The sequence below is a fragment of the Erpetoichthys calabaricus genome, chromosome 5 (assembly GCF_900747795.2).
Source record: "Erpetoichthys calabaricus chromosome 5, fErpCal1.3, whole genome shotgun sequence".
In the NCBI taxonomy this organism is placed as follows: Eukaryota; Metazoa; Chordata; class Cladistia; order Polypteriformes; family Polypteridae; genus Erpetoichthys; species Erpetoichthys calabaricus.
This window is the reverse complement of record NC_041398.2, coordinates 145,453,034-145,468,965: the sequence shown is the minus strand read 5'-3', so window position 1 is coordinate 145,468,965 and position 15,932 is coordinate 145,453,034. Positions and strand designations below refer to the sequence as shown.

Here is a 15,932-nt window from a genome sequence, read left to right as displayed (position 1 = left end):
ATTGCAGACTTCGATCACACCATATAGAAATGACAACACTTCTTCTACATGGTTGCCCCTTTTTAGGGCACCATAATATTTGGGCCATAACAATGGTAGGTATAGTAAAGCAGTCAAATTTAGTACTTTGTTGAATATCCCTTGCATGCAATGACTGTTTAAAGGCTATGATTCATAGATAGCACTAGGTGCTGAATATCTTCTCTGGTGATGCTCTGCCAAACCTCTTATGCAGCCATCTTCATCTCCTGCTTGTTTCTGGGGCTTGTCCCCTAAATTTTTCTCTTCAGCATATGGAAGGCATTCTCGATTGGATTCAAATCAGGTGACTGGCTTCACCATTCAAGAATTTTCCATTGTTTAACTTTGAAAAACTCTTGTGTTGCCTTAGCTGTACATTTGGAAGCATTTACTAGAACCTGTGCAGGTAAGATGTTTCTTTATACATCAGAATTTATTGTACAACTGCCAGCTGCAACAACAATTACATCATCAAGGAAGAGAAGTGTGCCGGTCATACTTGCCCAAGCCATAACACCCCCACCACCATGTTTAACAGATGAGGTGGTATGCTTTGGATCTTGGTCAGTTCGTTTTCGTCTCCACCCTTTGCTCTTGCCATCATTCTGATACTGGTTAATCTTTGTCTCATTTGCCCACAACACTTTTTCCAGAATCCTGCAGGTTCTTTTAAGTACTTTTTTGCAAACTGTAATCTAATAATCCTGTTTTTGTGGCTAACTAGTGGTTTGCATGTTACAGTATGGCCTCTACATTTCTGTTCATTACGTCTTCTGCGGATAATACTCTCTGATACATACACATCTGCTTCCTGACAACTGTTTTGGAGCTGTCAGACAGATGTTTGGAGGTTTTTCTTTGCCATAGTGAGGATTATTCTGTTTTCTCCAGTGGAGGTTTTCCTTGGCGTACCAATCCCTTAGTGATTACTGAGCTTACCAGTGTGTTCGTCCTCCTTAAAGATATTCCAGACAGTTGGTTTATGTAATCCTAAGGTTTTATTGATGTATTTAAAGGTCGTATTCTTGTTATTCAGCCTCATAATGGCTTCTTTGACTTTCATTGGCACAGCTCTTGTCCTCATGAGGATCAAAGATGCAAGCAAGCCAAGGTATCTTATGTACAAACACTTGTAACACCAATTGTCCATACCATTATGGAGCCCATTTATAAAAAGTGTTGTTATTTCTACATGGTGTGACCAAAATATGCAAATACCCTTAAAGTCTGCAATGTGCAATTTAATCGCATCGGAATTGATTTATTTGTAATTTTAAACTGTATGGCAGGGATGTAAATCAAGGAAAAATGTGTCTTTGTCTCCACATTATGGAGTGCTCTGTATAGTTTATGTTTTTGTATTCAGTTATTTTTGCATTTAAATACATTTTCAATTTTGGGCCTTCATGTTGGGGAACCATAAACCTCTGTTGCAAGAGTCATCTTCCATTGCTAAAAAGGGGAGTACCAATGCAATGGAATGGTTACCACTGTTCCCTCACAGATCCAGGGGCATGACTTAGAATCCTTAAGCCAGTCATTTGTGCAGTTTACATGTTCTCTTCATATCTGTTTCAATTTCCTTCATCACATTCTTAAAGACTTGTATGCTAGATTAATTGATGATAGTAAATCGTCCCTGTAAGAAGTGTGTTAGTGTGCGCTATTGTGGTGAGTGGTAGACTGGTGTCTGTTTCCTGTTTTGCACCCAGTACTGCCAGGATATGCTCTCTAAAGACCCTAAAATGATTTAGTTGTGTTTGAAAATGTTAAGTTTAAACTAATGGCCAAAACATTGACTATGTTTTGGCAAAAGTAGAAAGGTTTTCAGGAACATTATTTTAAACAAATGTAGGTAATGTTTTAGCGCCTAAACAGAAACTGGTCTTTCTTTGCTTTATTAATTTTTTTACCATTCCACTATTATTTGACTAAAAGTTGTCAAATATAAGTTTCTGAGTTAGATTTTAAAGTCTGTAATTAATCTTGGCAGTAAATATAGTGGGAGGAGGAAAAAAACAGAGATTAATTAAAATTTTAGTATATAACATCATTTTGAATTTGTTTTCCTGGCACTCGATGTAAGGCTGTTTCCTGCCTTTTTCCTAGTGCTGCCTGGTCAGCCTTCAGCACAGAACCCTGACTTGGATTAAGAGTGTTTAAGAATGTACTGTATGTATACAATATTGTTTTGAGAGACAAGAGTTTTAAAAAATACACATGAAATTTCTTATGTAATGTATGATAGTTTTAGCATGGCAGTATATCTTTTAATTACAGCTCTTGCTTAGAGAATTTGAATTCACACTTGGCCAATAAGTTGTCACCACAAATTCAGAAATATGGGATTCTTTACACAAGGTTCCTCGGACCCAGCCTCCATAAACCTGCTATAGTTTATTGTAGTTAATTAAAATATAAAAATAACAAATCTAAAGCCAACAGAAAATATATTTTTCATTTGCCTAAATTCTAAAGAATAGTATTTCTACTTTGATATACTTATTTAGTCATTTCCTTCAAAGTATTATAGATCAACAAATATTATTTACATTTTACTTTATTGAATAAATTAGTGTTGACTTCTACATTTTAGGTGAATTTTTACTTTACTGATGTACACACTTAACTTTGCAGGTATTGATCCTCCTGACCCAGAAAAAGAAAAGAGTGGCATTTTAGCTTTGCAGCTCAAAGAAAGGGATGTTCCACACTCAGTAAGTTGTTAAGTAACATACATTTTTATGTTTGCAAAAATAAAAAAAAAAAATCTGCTAACAATAAATTTAAAAGCAGTTCATACTCTGAAAATAATGGATTGCATTCAAGATTATGTCCATAGAACAGTTTACTTAATTTGAAGCAGGGGTGCTGTTAAGCATGTCAGGGTTTGGGAAAGATCTGTACTAATTGCCTACTCTTAAGCCTTACATTGTATTTCACATTTAACAACACCATCTCTAACACAACATTATCACCTTCTATTTTATAACATTTTAAATCAAATGCAAAACCTTGCCACTTTATTTTTTGTATACATTTTTTAGTCAAATGAAAATATTAGCACCTCTTGTTTTATAACACACACAATGCCACACAATATCATTTTAACATCATGTAAAATAAATATAGTAAATAATAAGTCCTATCTTACTATCTCACTAAATTTAATGGAATTTACCTCCAGGCTTTTGCATTTAGGAAATCATAATGACATCCTCAAAATTTACTTAATGTACAAGGTTCCATTCAGTGGACAGGATTGCAAAACCCGTCAATCTTTCTTTGTACATTGATGTACATTGGTAAGTAATTTTTCAAGGATTTCAGACCGCTATCTTTAAAAGAACTACTCAGTCAGCCACTGTGGAATAAATCGCTGATTTTGTCTTGTGCCAGGCAGTGGGAAACTAGAAGAAGGGAGCTCATTTGCATGCTTGGTTCTAGTCAATTATGCATTCCCACTTTCTGCAGTCCCGACTGCCACACAGTGTTCACCACTGGTCTTGTCAATATTGTTACTGATGGCAGTGCTACTATATCGGTGAGTTTCTGTACAGACAATCCTGGGGTTGGAGCAAGTGTTCCTGTCTTCGCCCTCTGTCCCCATGAAAAGAAAGGCTATTGTGTCTTCATGGTATCCCAAAAAAAGAAGGGTTTTTGCAGCACAGAAAATTCACAAGGCCATGCTTCATGTTTTCTAGAAATGTAATAAAACAACAGTTTTACTGAAAAGTTAGTAAAAATTGATGCCCAGTATTTACTCAAATCAACGTACAATCCACACATTGTATTTTTATTAGGTAGAATTCTTCCATAATAGACACTGGATCTTTTCATTTTCCTCATATCCATTAAACCACCAGTTACAGCTAGAATTACTTATACACTAGCACTGCAGTATGAGGGGTATAGCTTTCCTTTGTTACCCCAGGATATACATTTTATAATTCATTGGATATCATAGTTTAAAAGGAACACTGCACAATACATTTTCAAAAAGCATGTCACCATTTCTTGACTTTTAAATAATTGTACTCAAAACTAAGCAATGAACTATAAACATAAATATAGTCTTATCCAAACATGAAATTTGACGACTTTATGCCATGCAACTTCGTATAACAGGTATTAGAAATTCTGTCGGTGCTTCCATTCACGCTATCACTTCAGTTTAATATGTAAAATGAATAAAGGTGGGCTACAATCCTGGTTAGAATAATTGTGTGGAAAGAGCTTAGGATACAGTGGTTTTCTAGGTAGACCGAATGGGGAAGACTCCTAACCATAACATTTTGAGACAACTATACAAATGGCACCATATGGACTTGATTATTTCATATTTAATGTAATAACCAGAAAAGTACAAAATAAAATGAATTATAGATAGATAGATAGATAGATAGATAGATAGATAGATGGAAATTCATATTAAAAAGGTTCCAATAACATCAATAATGAATGAATAGAAACTAGTAGATAGAAATTAAGCATTCAGTGAAATACTTTGGGAACACTAAAGTGTCAAAGTCTATCATGGCATCATTGGATACAAGACAGAAAGGGAAAAAAAACTGTTTAACCATAACACATTTAAATAAAGTTTTTTTCTATTTTTTTTTTTTAAACTATCTTGTTAGAATAATATGTAAATGATATGAAAACAACCTGCATTGCTAAATACATTTTTTAAATTTCTGGCAAAATCTCACAGCTACCATATGGTGGCATTAAATATTGTTAACCTGACAAGCTGAGTATGATAATTTTGTTAAATCAAAACTGGGTGGAAAGAATCAGTAAAATGTTAATTTTTGCAATAAACATTTTTTTTTCTTTTTCTTTTAATTTACAGATCAGCAAATCAATGTCAGCTTGCCTGTTTTAGGGCTCGCTATATCCGCTAGTGTCCCAAAGATCATTATTAAACCTATTCATAATTTTTATATGTATTTAGAAGAGAAGCATATATTTTAGGTTGTACCTAATCTAAAAAGAAAAGTTTATTAGATTGTCTAAATATATCGAGCAGTTGATTTACTAAATTATAGAATTCTTGATTGTATTTGACAAGAGCAAATGCAAGCAGATGAACCTCACATTGTGCCTTAGAGATAAACTAGTAGTTTTAATACCATACTGAAGTAAAATTTAAACTGTTACACAGAGAAAAGTCAAGCAAAATGACATCTTTTATTGGTTTGCATATTGTAATCTTTTTAGTTAGCCAATAAAAGGTGTCATTTTGATTGACTTTTCTCTGCATTCATAATGGCTAACACGGTACAACACCCTATTACAACTGTTACACAGCAACTGCCACTAGTAGATGGACAATCCTTTTGCAAGTGGAGAAGTGTCTTGCTACTAGTGCTGGGAACTGAACAGGGCCTGGTCTAAACCAAGCCTAACTGACATAAGAACTGGATTTGAAATGTGGAGTTATAGCTCATTTTAACCATGTTTACCTAGTATACATTTTTGTAACACATCAGGACAGTTGGTTCAATGGCATACATTAATGGTAACATTGTTGCTTCTACAAGATTTGAATCATGATTTTTAATGCCATTTAATTTTTTTACTTCAATGATCATATTTTGCATGTTATTACAAACATAATGTTTAATAACCCTTGAGATAATCTTGACAATATTGATGTTTGTAGTGTGAGTTTTATTTTATAACCATGTTCAAGCAATGTAATGTCTTGTGTCAAGTGAAAAGGTGATGATGAGCAAGCTCTGCTTTGGATAAATGTTGGTAAATGAACATTTTCATAACTAATTTTTTAGTTAGGATAACATTCCAGTAATATGTACATACTTAGCACCTGGGGGAAAAAAATCCACAAAGTCATATGCTGATTGACTACAAAAATGAACTGGTTTTGATTTCTGCTAGTTCAAAAATGCATCTAATGTTTATTATCTGAAAAAACATAACTTTTGTTCTTTTGAATTTCAGGAACTGATTATTGCACTTCTAAGCAGTGCAGTTGCTCAATTTAAAAAATATAAATGTCCAAGAATGAAGAGCCATCTAAGTAAGTATATTTGTGTATAGAACATTTTTTTTAATTTTTAATAATTAAAGATAACATGTAATTTTTTTTTCCCAGTGGTACAGATGGGTGAGGAGTATTACCATGCAAAAGACTACACAAAGTCGTTAAAGTAAGTGCAATTCGTACAAAAGTAATTGCATTAAATTGAGTCACATTTCATTGTGTATAAATGTAATAAATTATTATTATTATTGGCAACATTGACCTGTATTATAATTTTAGTTTTGTATCTTCATTTTCCTGTTGTTTAATGGAGATTATTCTATAGATGTATGTATCACCTATTGCTAATCAATAAGAAAATGTTTGAAGTAAGATCATAAATGTCCCAAAGTTAATAACAATTAAAAAGTATTTTATGTGAAGTAGAAATTTATATTATTAGAATAAATGTTTATACAGTATGTGTGTTGTAACTGACCTAGTGATCAGCTGATTTATAACATTTATAAATGTAGCCAATGAAGTACTTTATAGGAAACATTTGTTACTAAATAAAAAAAGACTGTTTTATCATTTTGTCAAAACAAATGGGAAGTAAGCTGTGAATACCAGAATAGTCACCAGTGTATCTCTGTCTCTCTTAAATATGGAGAACTTGCATTCAAAACTTCTGGATTCTTAAGATGGCTATCATGGGACAACTGGAATATTAATAGGATCTCTTTTATGTATCGTTGAATAACACATGTAATACTTGAAAATGATTGCTGTGTGTTACTTTTTTATTCTATAAAAATATCAATTATTGGAAAAAGGTTTTTTTTCCTTATTAAGGGCCTTTATATTTATTTATTTATCTGCAAACAGTGCATAATGAACTTGTTTTCATTTGTATTCACTGTTACATTTGTCTAGACATTAAATCATTCACAGGTACTTTCTGAGCTCTTATTACAAACTGCTTTGCTATTCATTTTCAGATAGGGTTGTGAAAAATTAGCTATTTTATTTGGGCTTGTTATGATTTGTGTAAATAAGAATAATTCCATGTATTTCACCTAAAAATAAGTTATTTTATCTATACATTATCCAATTGACAGTACACTGCGAACAAGGAAAAGTCTAGCACAATTAAAAAGAGAAAATGTTCACTTTTTAAAATATTATCTACTTTTTAAAATACTATTTTTATTATTTTCTAGACCAATTCTAATTGGCTTCTGCATGTTGATTTCTGCATGTGGGCTAACGTGTTTTTGCCTATGATGTACATTCGAAAGGTTTTGAGCCTGACATATTAAGAGGAATATTAAGAGAATTTTATTTTTCAACACGTGTTCCTGAACACACATAACCTTTTTATAAAATTCTGGTTTTCTGTGCTACTCAAAGTTGTGTTAATTGTGGAAATACTCTTTAGTTGCTGACATGACATGTTTTTTTCATTGGCATAGTGCTTCTCATGGAGGTAGCTTTTCAGATTACAAAACAGATACTTGGCACTAGTGCCCAGATGTGGAGTACAAAGTGGGTTTTGACATTTCCGTGAAGCCAGAGTTTTATTGACCAGCCTTTGTATCCCATTCAGTGTTATAAGGGACATTATTATTATGAAGAAGGAAGAGGAATAGGCAACAGCTTTCCTTGTTCCTTTTCTTGTATTGTCACAAACGCCAGAGTAATTCGGCATAATATTAATTGTATATGCAGTCCTTTTAAAGCATTTATGTTAATATGCGTGTCTGCACTCTTTGGTTTCCCCAATGCCTTGTTCTCCGAAGTTCTTTGCATCGGTGCTGAAGTAGGCTAGTACTTCTCAATTTTTTTGCTTCATATTTTAGATACATACTGGTAGTGTTTTCTATCTTTCTAGCTCTCATCATGGTTATCCAATCTGTTCTGCCTACCTCTAGCCCCCAGACAGGCCTCAACGATTACACCACACTGCCTGCTTTAACTCTCGGTTTAAAAAAAAAAAAAAAAAACCTATAATCAATACTAATTAATAAAAGGTAAAGCCCTCACTGACTGACTGACTCACTGACTGACTGACTCACTCATCACTAATTGTCCAACTTCCCGTGTAGGTAGAAGGCTGAAATTTGGCAGGCTCATTCCTTACAGCTTACTTACAAAAGTTAGGCAGGTTTCATTTCGAAATTCTACGCGTAATGGTCATAACTGGAACCTGTTTTTTGTCCATATACTCTAATGGAGGAGGCGGGGTCACGTATCGCGTCATCACGTATAACGCCTCCTACGTAATCACGTGAAGTGAAAACAAGGAAGAGATTTACAGCACGAGTCAAACGCGGGAACAAAGGTAAATGACATTAATTGTTGAGTGTCTTTTAATACTGTGTAATTGTTGAGTGTCTTTTAATACTTTGCAAGCATACATATTAACAGATGCGCAATTAAACGTGTGCATTTACGGGGTGATTTCTCAGGCTTAAAGCTCGAAGTGATCACTCGAGTGAAGGCAGCTTCACAAAAAAAACAGATCCTTAACAAACTGTTATTGGTATATTTTCCCTCAATTTTAAAAGGTTTTCTTTTCTCCTTAATAAAAATTTAAAAGGAGAACTTCGCCGGTGCAAACCGCAGGGATTTGACCGACTGACGCATACAGACATATTCATGAGTGCAGGTACTTCGGAAAGAGAGCACCCTGTAAACCTAAAGTTTAAATTAAGTTCATAGACCTACAAAAGGTTGCCATTGATTTCAGGCAAGATTGCTTTTCTCCTGTACAACTATACGTTGCATTCTCAAGAGTGTGCTTGCACAGCTTGGTCATATTACAACCGGAGTGCTGAACTGACAACGTGATATACAAACAGAACAATCGTAAAAACAAGATTAAATAAAAAGGCTGCTTCCGTTGGCAAAGCAACGAAAAAGGAAGACCTTATATGACGTTCGTTTATAAAACAGCGGAGAGGCTGTGTGAAGTCAGTTTCACAAAAAAACAGATCCTTAACAAATTTTTATTGGCATATTTTCACTCAATTTAAAAAGGTTTTCTTCTTAATAAAAATTTAAAAGCAGTACTTCGCCGCTGCAAAGCACGGGGATGTATATATATAGATAGATAGATAGAGATATATATAATATATATATACAGTGATCCCTTGCTATATCGCGCTTCGCCTTTCGCGGCTTCACTCTATCGCGGATTTTATATGTAAGCATATTTAAATATATATCGCGGATTTTTTGCCGGTTCGCGGATTTCTGAGGGCAATGGGTCTTTTAATTTCTGGTACATGCTTCCTCAGTTGGTTTGCCCAGTTCATTTCATACAAGGGACGCTATTGGCAGATGGCTGAGAAGCTACCCAACTTACTTTTCTCTCTCTCTCTCTCTCTCTCTCTCTCTCTCTCTCTCTCTCTCTTGCGCTGACTTTCTCTGATCCTGATGTAGGAGGTGTGAGCAGGGGGGCTGTTCGCACACCTAGACGATAGGGACGCTCGTCTAATAATAAAAATGCTGAAAGTTTATCTTCACGTTGCTATCTTCTGTGCAGCTGCTTCCTGAAGCGACATGCTGCATGGTGCTTCGCATACTTAAAAGCTCGAAGGGCACGTATTGATTTTTGACTGTTTGTTTTTCTCTGTCTCTCTGTCTCTGTCTCTCTCTCTCTCTCCCTGCTCCTGACGGAGGGGGTGTGAGCTGCCGCCTTCAACAGCTTTGTACCGGCGGTGCTTCGCATACTTAAAAGCCAAACAGCCCTATTGATTTGTTTGCTTTCCTCTGTCTTTCTGACAGACTGTGCTCCTGACGCGCACTCCTTTGAAGAGGAAGATATGTTTGCATTCTTTTAATTGTGAGACAGAACTGTCATCTCTGTCTTGTCATGGAGCACAGTTTAAACTTTTGAAAAAGAGACAAATATTTGTTTGCAGTGTTTGAATAATGTTCCTGTCACTCTACAACCTCTTGTGTTTCTGCGCAAATCTGTGACCCAAGCATGACAATATAAAAATAACCATATAAACATATGGTTTCTACTTCGCGGATTTTCTTATTTCGCGGGTGGCTCTGGAACGCAACCCCCATGATGGAGGAGGGATTACTGTATGTATATATATATATATAGATATATATATATATATAGATATATATATATATATATATATATATATATATATATATATATATATAGATATAGATATAGATATAGATATATAGATAGATATAGATATAGATATATAGATAGATAGATATATGTATATATATGTAAATATGTATATATGTATCTGTATGTGTATGTATATATAATATGTGTGTATGTATGTATGTGTGTATATGTATGTGTATATATATGTTGATATATGTATATATATGTGGATGTGTATATGTATATATACAGTGGTGTGAAAAACTATTTGCCCCCTTCCTGATTTCTTATTCTTTTGCATGTTTGTCACACAAAATGTTTCTGATCATCAAACACATTTAACCATTAGTCAAATATAACACAAGTAAACACAAAATACAGTTTGTAAATGGTGGTTTTTATTATTTAGGGAGAAAAAAAAATCCAAACCTACATGGCCCTGTGTGAAAAAGTAATTGCCCCCTGAACCTAATAACTGGTTGGGCCACCCTTAGCAGCAATAACTGCAATCAAGCGTTTGCGATAACTTGCAATGAGTCTTTTACAGCGCTCTGGAGGAATTTTGGCCCACTCATCTTTGCAAAATTGTTGTAATTCAGCTTTATTTGAGGGTTTTCTAGCATGAACCGCCTTTTTAAGGTCATGCTATAGCATCTCAATTGGATTCAGGTCAGGACTTTGACTAGGCCACTCCAAAGTCTTCATTTTGTTTTTCTTCGGCCATTCAGAGGTGGATTTGCTGGTGTGTTTTGGGTCATTGTCCTGTTGCAGCACCCAAGATCGCTTCAGCTTGAGTTGACGAACAGATGGCCGGACATTCTCCTTCAGGATTTTTTGGTAGACAGTAGAATTCATGGTTCCATCTATCACAGCAAGCCTTCCAGGTCCTGAAGCAGCAAAACAACCCCAGACCATCACACTACCACCACCATATTTTACTGTTGGTATGATGTTCTTTTTCTGAAATGCTGTGTTCCTTTTACGCCAGATGTAACGGGACATTTGCCTTCCAAAAAGTTCAACTTTTGACTCATCAGTCCACAAGGTATTTTCCCAAAAGTCTTGGCAATCATTGTGATGTTTCTTAGCAAAATTGAGACGAGCCCTAATGTTCTTTTTGCTTAACAGTGGTTTGCGTCTTGGAAATCTGCCATGCAGGCCGTTTTTGGCCCAGTCTCTTTCTTATGGTGGAGTCGTGAACACTGACCTTAATTGAGGCAAGTGAGGCCTGCAGTTCTTTAGACGTTGTCCTGGTGTCTTTTGTGACCTCTCGGATGAGTTGTCTCTGTGCTCCTGGGGTAAGTTTGGTCGGCCGGCCACTCCTGGGAAGGTTCACCACTGTTCCATGTTTTTGCCATTTGTGGATAATGGCTCTCACTGTGGTTCGCTGGAGTCCCAAAGCTTTAGAAATGGCTTTATAACCTTTACCAGACTGATAGATCTCAATTACTTCTGTTCTCATTTGTTCCTGAATTTCTTGGATCTTGGCATGATGTCTAGCTTTTGAGGTTCTTTTGGTCTACTTCTCTGTGTCAGGCAGCTCCTATTTAAGTGATTTCTTGATTGAAACAGGTGTGGCAGTAATCAGGCCTGGGGGTGGCTACGGAAATTGAACTCAGGTGTGATACACCACAGTTAGGTTATTTTTTAACAAGGGGGGCAATTACTTTTTAACACAGGGCCATGTAGGTTTGGATTTTTTTTCTCCCTAAATAATAAAAACCATCATTTAAAAACTGCATTTTGTGTTTACTTGTGTTATATTTGACTAATGGTTAAATGTGTTTGATGATCAGAAACATTTTGTGTGACAAACATGCAAAAGAATAAGAAATCAGGAAGGGGGCAAATAGTTTTTCACACCACTGTATATGTAGATATGTGTATATGTAGATATGTATATATAAGTATATATGTTTAGGTATATATATATGTTTACATAACCTCTTTAACACACTACTTCTCTGCTGCGAAGCACGGGTATTTTGCTAGTATATTTTATATAGAAAAATATTTAGTTAATTACATAATACTTCTTATACCCCCAGTTAACCTACACCACTATAACTAAGGCTCATTGTAATACGAAATTTCCCAGGCAAAGCTGAGTGACACAGCTAGTAAATAAATATTTTATTATTCACAGCACATGGTTCTGTTTACTTTAAATAACTTGTACTTGCATCTTGAATCTGCATGCATCCAGAGATTGAATCAACATATTTAGAAGAAAACAAAAAAAATTAAGAGGTTTTAAAATACAAACTATTAACTATTCATTGCATATTTTCTATTCAGACGCATATATATTCAAACTTTATAAGTGTTATAATACACAACATATTAATAGTTACAAAATTTAAGATAATGACACAATCAGAGAAGCATTTAATATTGTAAATGAAAAGCTGAACAGTAATAAGCAAGATCAAAGTTTTTACTTTTATGCTTCTTATACGGTTTGAGTGAGATCTTATCCGAGAAATTAGATTTCAAAATAAGTACAGTAATCCCTCCTCCATCGCGGGGGTTGCGTTCCAGAGCCACCCATGAAATAAGAAAATCCGCGAAGTAGAAACCATATGTTTATATGGTTATTTTTATATTGTCATGCTTGGGTCACAGATTTGCGCAGAAACACAGGAGGTTGTAGAGAGACAGGAACGTTATTCAAACACTGCAAACAAACATTTGTCTCTTTTTCAAAAGTTTAAACTGTGCTCCATGACAAGACAGATGACAGTTCTGTCTCACAATTAAAAGAATGCAAACATATCTTCCTCTTCAAAGGAGTGCACATCAGGAGCAGAGACTGTCATAAAGACAGAGGAAAGCAAACAAATCAATAGGGCTGTTTGGCTTTTAAGTATGCGAAGCACCGCGGCACAAAGCTGTTGAAGGCAGCAACTCACACCCCCTCCGTCAGGAGCAGGGAGAGAGAGAGAGAGAGAGAGAGAGACCGAGAAAAACAAACATGCAAAAATCAATACGTGCCCTTCGAGCTTTTAAGTATGCGAAGCACCGTGCAGCATGTCGCTTCACTAAGCAGCTGCACAGACGGTAGCAACGTGAAGATAATCTTTCAGCATTTTTAGACGAGCGTCCGTATCGTCTAGGTGTGCGAACAGCCCCCCTGCTCACACCCCCTACGTCAGGATCAGAGAAAGTCAGCGCAAGAGAGAGAAAGAGAAAAGTAAGTTGGGTAGCTTCTCAGCCATCTGCCAATAGCGTCCCTTGTATGAAATCAACTGGGCAAACCAACTGAGGAAGCATGTACCAGAAATTAAAAGACCCATTGTCCTCAGAAATCCGCAAACCAGCAAAAAATCTGCGATATATATTTAAATATGCTTACATATAAAATCCGCGATAGAGTGAAGCCGCGAAAGGCGAAGCGCGATATAGCGAGGGATCACTGTATTGTCAAGAGCAAAGAGGTTGACAATTTATTTAGCAGTCTGACTTCAGTCTGCTGAGTAAGGCATTTGTATCAGAAAATATTTAACTGAATTTCCTTTTTAGTTTGTTCAGTATTCATACCCCCAAATACCCCGAAAATGTTATTTTGGCTTGTGCATGGTGGTCCTACCTGTTTCTAGACTGATTCATTTAAATCATTTGGTGAAAATGTGGCTTTGCCAAATGTATAAATTACATATGCCAGTTCAGAAGCTATTGAAGGTTTTGGTTGTACTCTTTAAACTCATTCAAATTGGTAAATGTCAATATTTATGGGCATAAATTCATAATTATTGTATAAATTAAACTGCCTTCCAGCAAACCTGGAATACATCTCTGACATAATCTTCAGAAATTTTAAGTGTGCTGTGGTTTTGGCCTTCTGTTTACATTGCAAACAGCAGGATTGTAGTCTCTAGTCCTATTAAATACGAAGACAATATTGCCCTTAGATTTGTTTGTGATTTTTGAAATCTGTGTGAACAATTACGGTAAAGCTAAAAGTTCATATAAATTTGTAGTTGGTTATCAAATAATTTCTATCTCACAATGTCTGTAGGAACTTTTTATAAGAATACCTTTTTTTTTTCTTGTCATGTTCATTATATAGTACACCTTGTGATGGTTCATAGACTTTGTCTCTCCATAACTAATTTGTGGATAATGTTATCATATTTACAGCATTGTTTATGGTTGTATTTTAACTTTGTGGTACTAACAGTAATAAAAATAAAAGCTGAATTTTACAGATAGAAGTATTGATGACAGATCATTATTATAAAGACTTTTTCTGGTATTATTGAAAAAATTTGTATAGATTTAGGGTCCATTTTTTTGTTTTAAGTGACATGTAATTTTCAACATGTTCTTTTAGATTGCTCGATTATGTGATGTGTGATTATCGCACAGAACGTTGGTGGACACTGCTGACTTCTATCTTGGCAACAGCTCTGAAGTGTTCTTACTTAATGGGACAAGTTAAAGACTATATTACATATTCACTGGAACTCATTGGAAGGGGTATGGTATTTCTTAGAGTGTAGTTATTATTGTGCTTGATGATAGTTGGTTGTTTGTTTTTTTTTCACTTAATCTGATATATATAGACCATATTACACTAAAATAAATTAACAGCTTTCTCCTCCAGAGTCCGGAGGCATTTGTGGTGAGTAGGGAGATATTTGTTATGTTTTTTCCTTTTTGGTAATACTTTTTATAATAACTTTCATTAATAAAGCATTAGCAGGAATTATGCAATGTTTAACAGATCATGAGTTCATGTCCATTCAAATAGTTATAAATGTCATTAAATGATAATTCATACATTAGGTAATGTATTTTTAAACATGTACTAATTATTTAACAAATCCTTAGTAAGGCATTTTTTACCATTTGCTAGCACATTACTCTGGTTGAGACTTCCTGCACCAATGCCAAGCTGATTAGTGTCAAATATCTTTAAATATTAGTTAAACATGTTTTATTTATCATAAGTGAGTGTGTTGTTCGTGAGTTGTACAGTCTGTTAAACTGGTTATTTCATGTTCTGACCTGTTTGTAACAGTGCAAGAATTTTTGCCAGCTTTCCCACTTGTTTTTAAATCATTTATTCATTAACTGTAAATGTTTTTGCTTTACACAAACTAAAATTGAAATTCTTCTTGCATTATACAGGTTTTCATATGTTTATAAACCATTTATTCATTAGTTGTGTAAGATTTTGTAGTACCTAATCTAATGTTACAATTATTCATGCATTATAAAGGTGTGTAAATGGGTAATTAGTACATTATTGGGCACTGTGCTTCGACATGACCAGGTCTCACTGAAGAAAGCAATGTAGTTTGCTGAGCAATTTAGTTTTATCTTTGTAACAGAAATTGTCAGGATTCAAGTTTATTGCCTTACTAACAACTTTTTCTCAATCTTAAATATTTTTTTCAATTTGTCAGAACTGCAAGGAGCAGCAAATACAATTAAAAAAATCTTTCGATGTTTTATTTTTCCTAAAAATATTTAAGATTTATACTGACAAAGAAATACATGCATACACAAATAGAAAACACAAAATTATTATTATTAATAATAATAAGTAATACAGTGGAACCTCGGTTCACGAACGTCTCGGAACATGTACAAATTGGTTTACGACCAAAAAGTTCGCCAAACTTTTGCATCTGTTCACGACCACACACTTGGTATACGAACAAGCCAGTTTCCCTTTCGGTTTGTACGTGTTCAGTCTCTCCCTGTGCATTTCCTGTGCAGCGAGCAAGAGAGAGAGCGCCACACAAACGAGAGAGAGAGACACACACACAT

At 34.9% G+C, this 15,932-nt stretch overlaps 1 protein-coding gene across 4 annotated transcripts in view; it reads left to right on the top strand.

Annotated features, from left to right (window-relative positions):
* Nucleotides 1-15,932, top strand: part of trappc11 (trafficking protein particle complex subunit 11) — a 973,608-nt gene that overhangs the window by 57,597 nt on the left and 900,079 nt on the right. For all 4 annotated transcript variants that reach the window (XM_051928428.1, XM_051928426.1, XM_051928427.1 and 1 more), the window contains exons 12-15: nt 2,659-2,738; nt 5,989-6,067; nt 6,143-6,197; nt 14,488-14,633. In XM_051928428.1, coding sequence (XP_051784388.1) covers nt 2,659-2,738; nt 5,989-6,067; nt 6,143-6,197; nt 14,488-14,633 — 360 coding nt within the window. The remainder of the gene's footprint in view (nt 1-2,658; nt 2,739-5,988; nt 6,068-6,142; nt 6,198-14,487; nt 14,634-15,932) is intronic.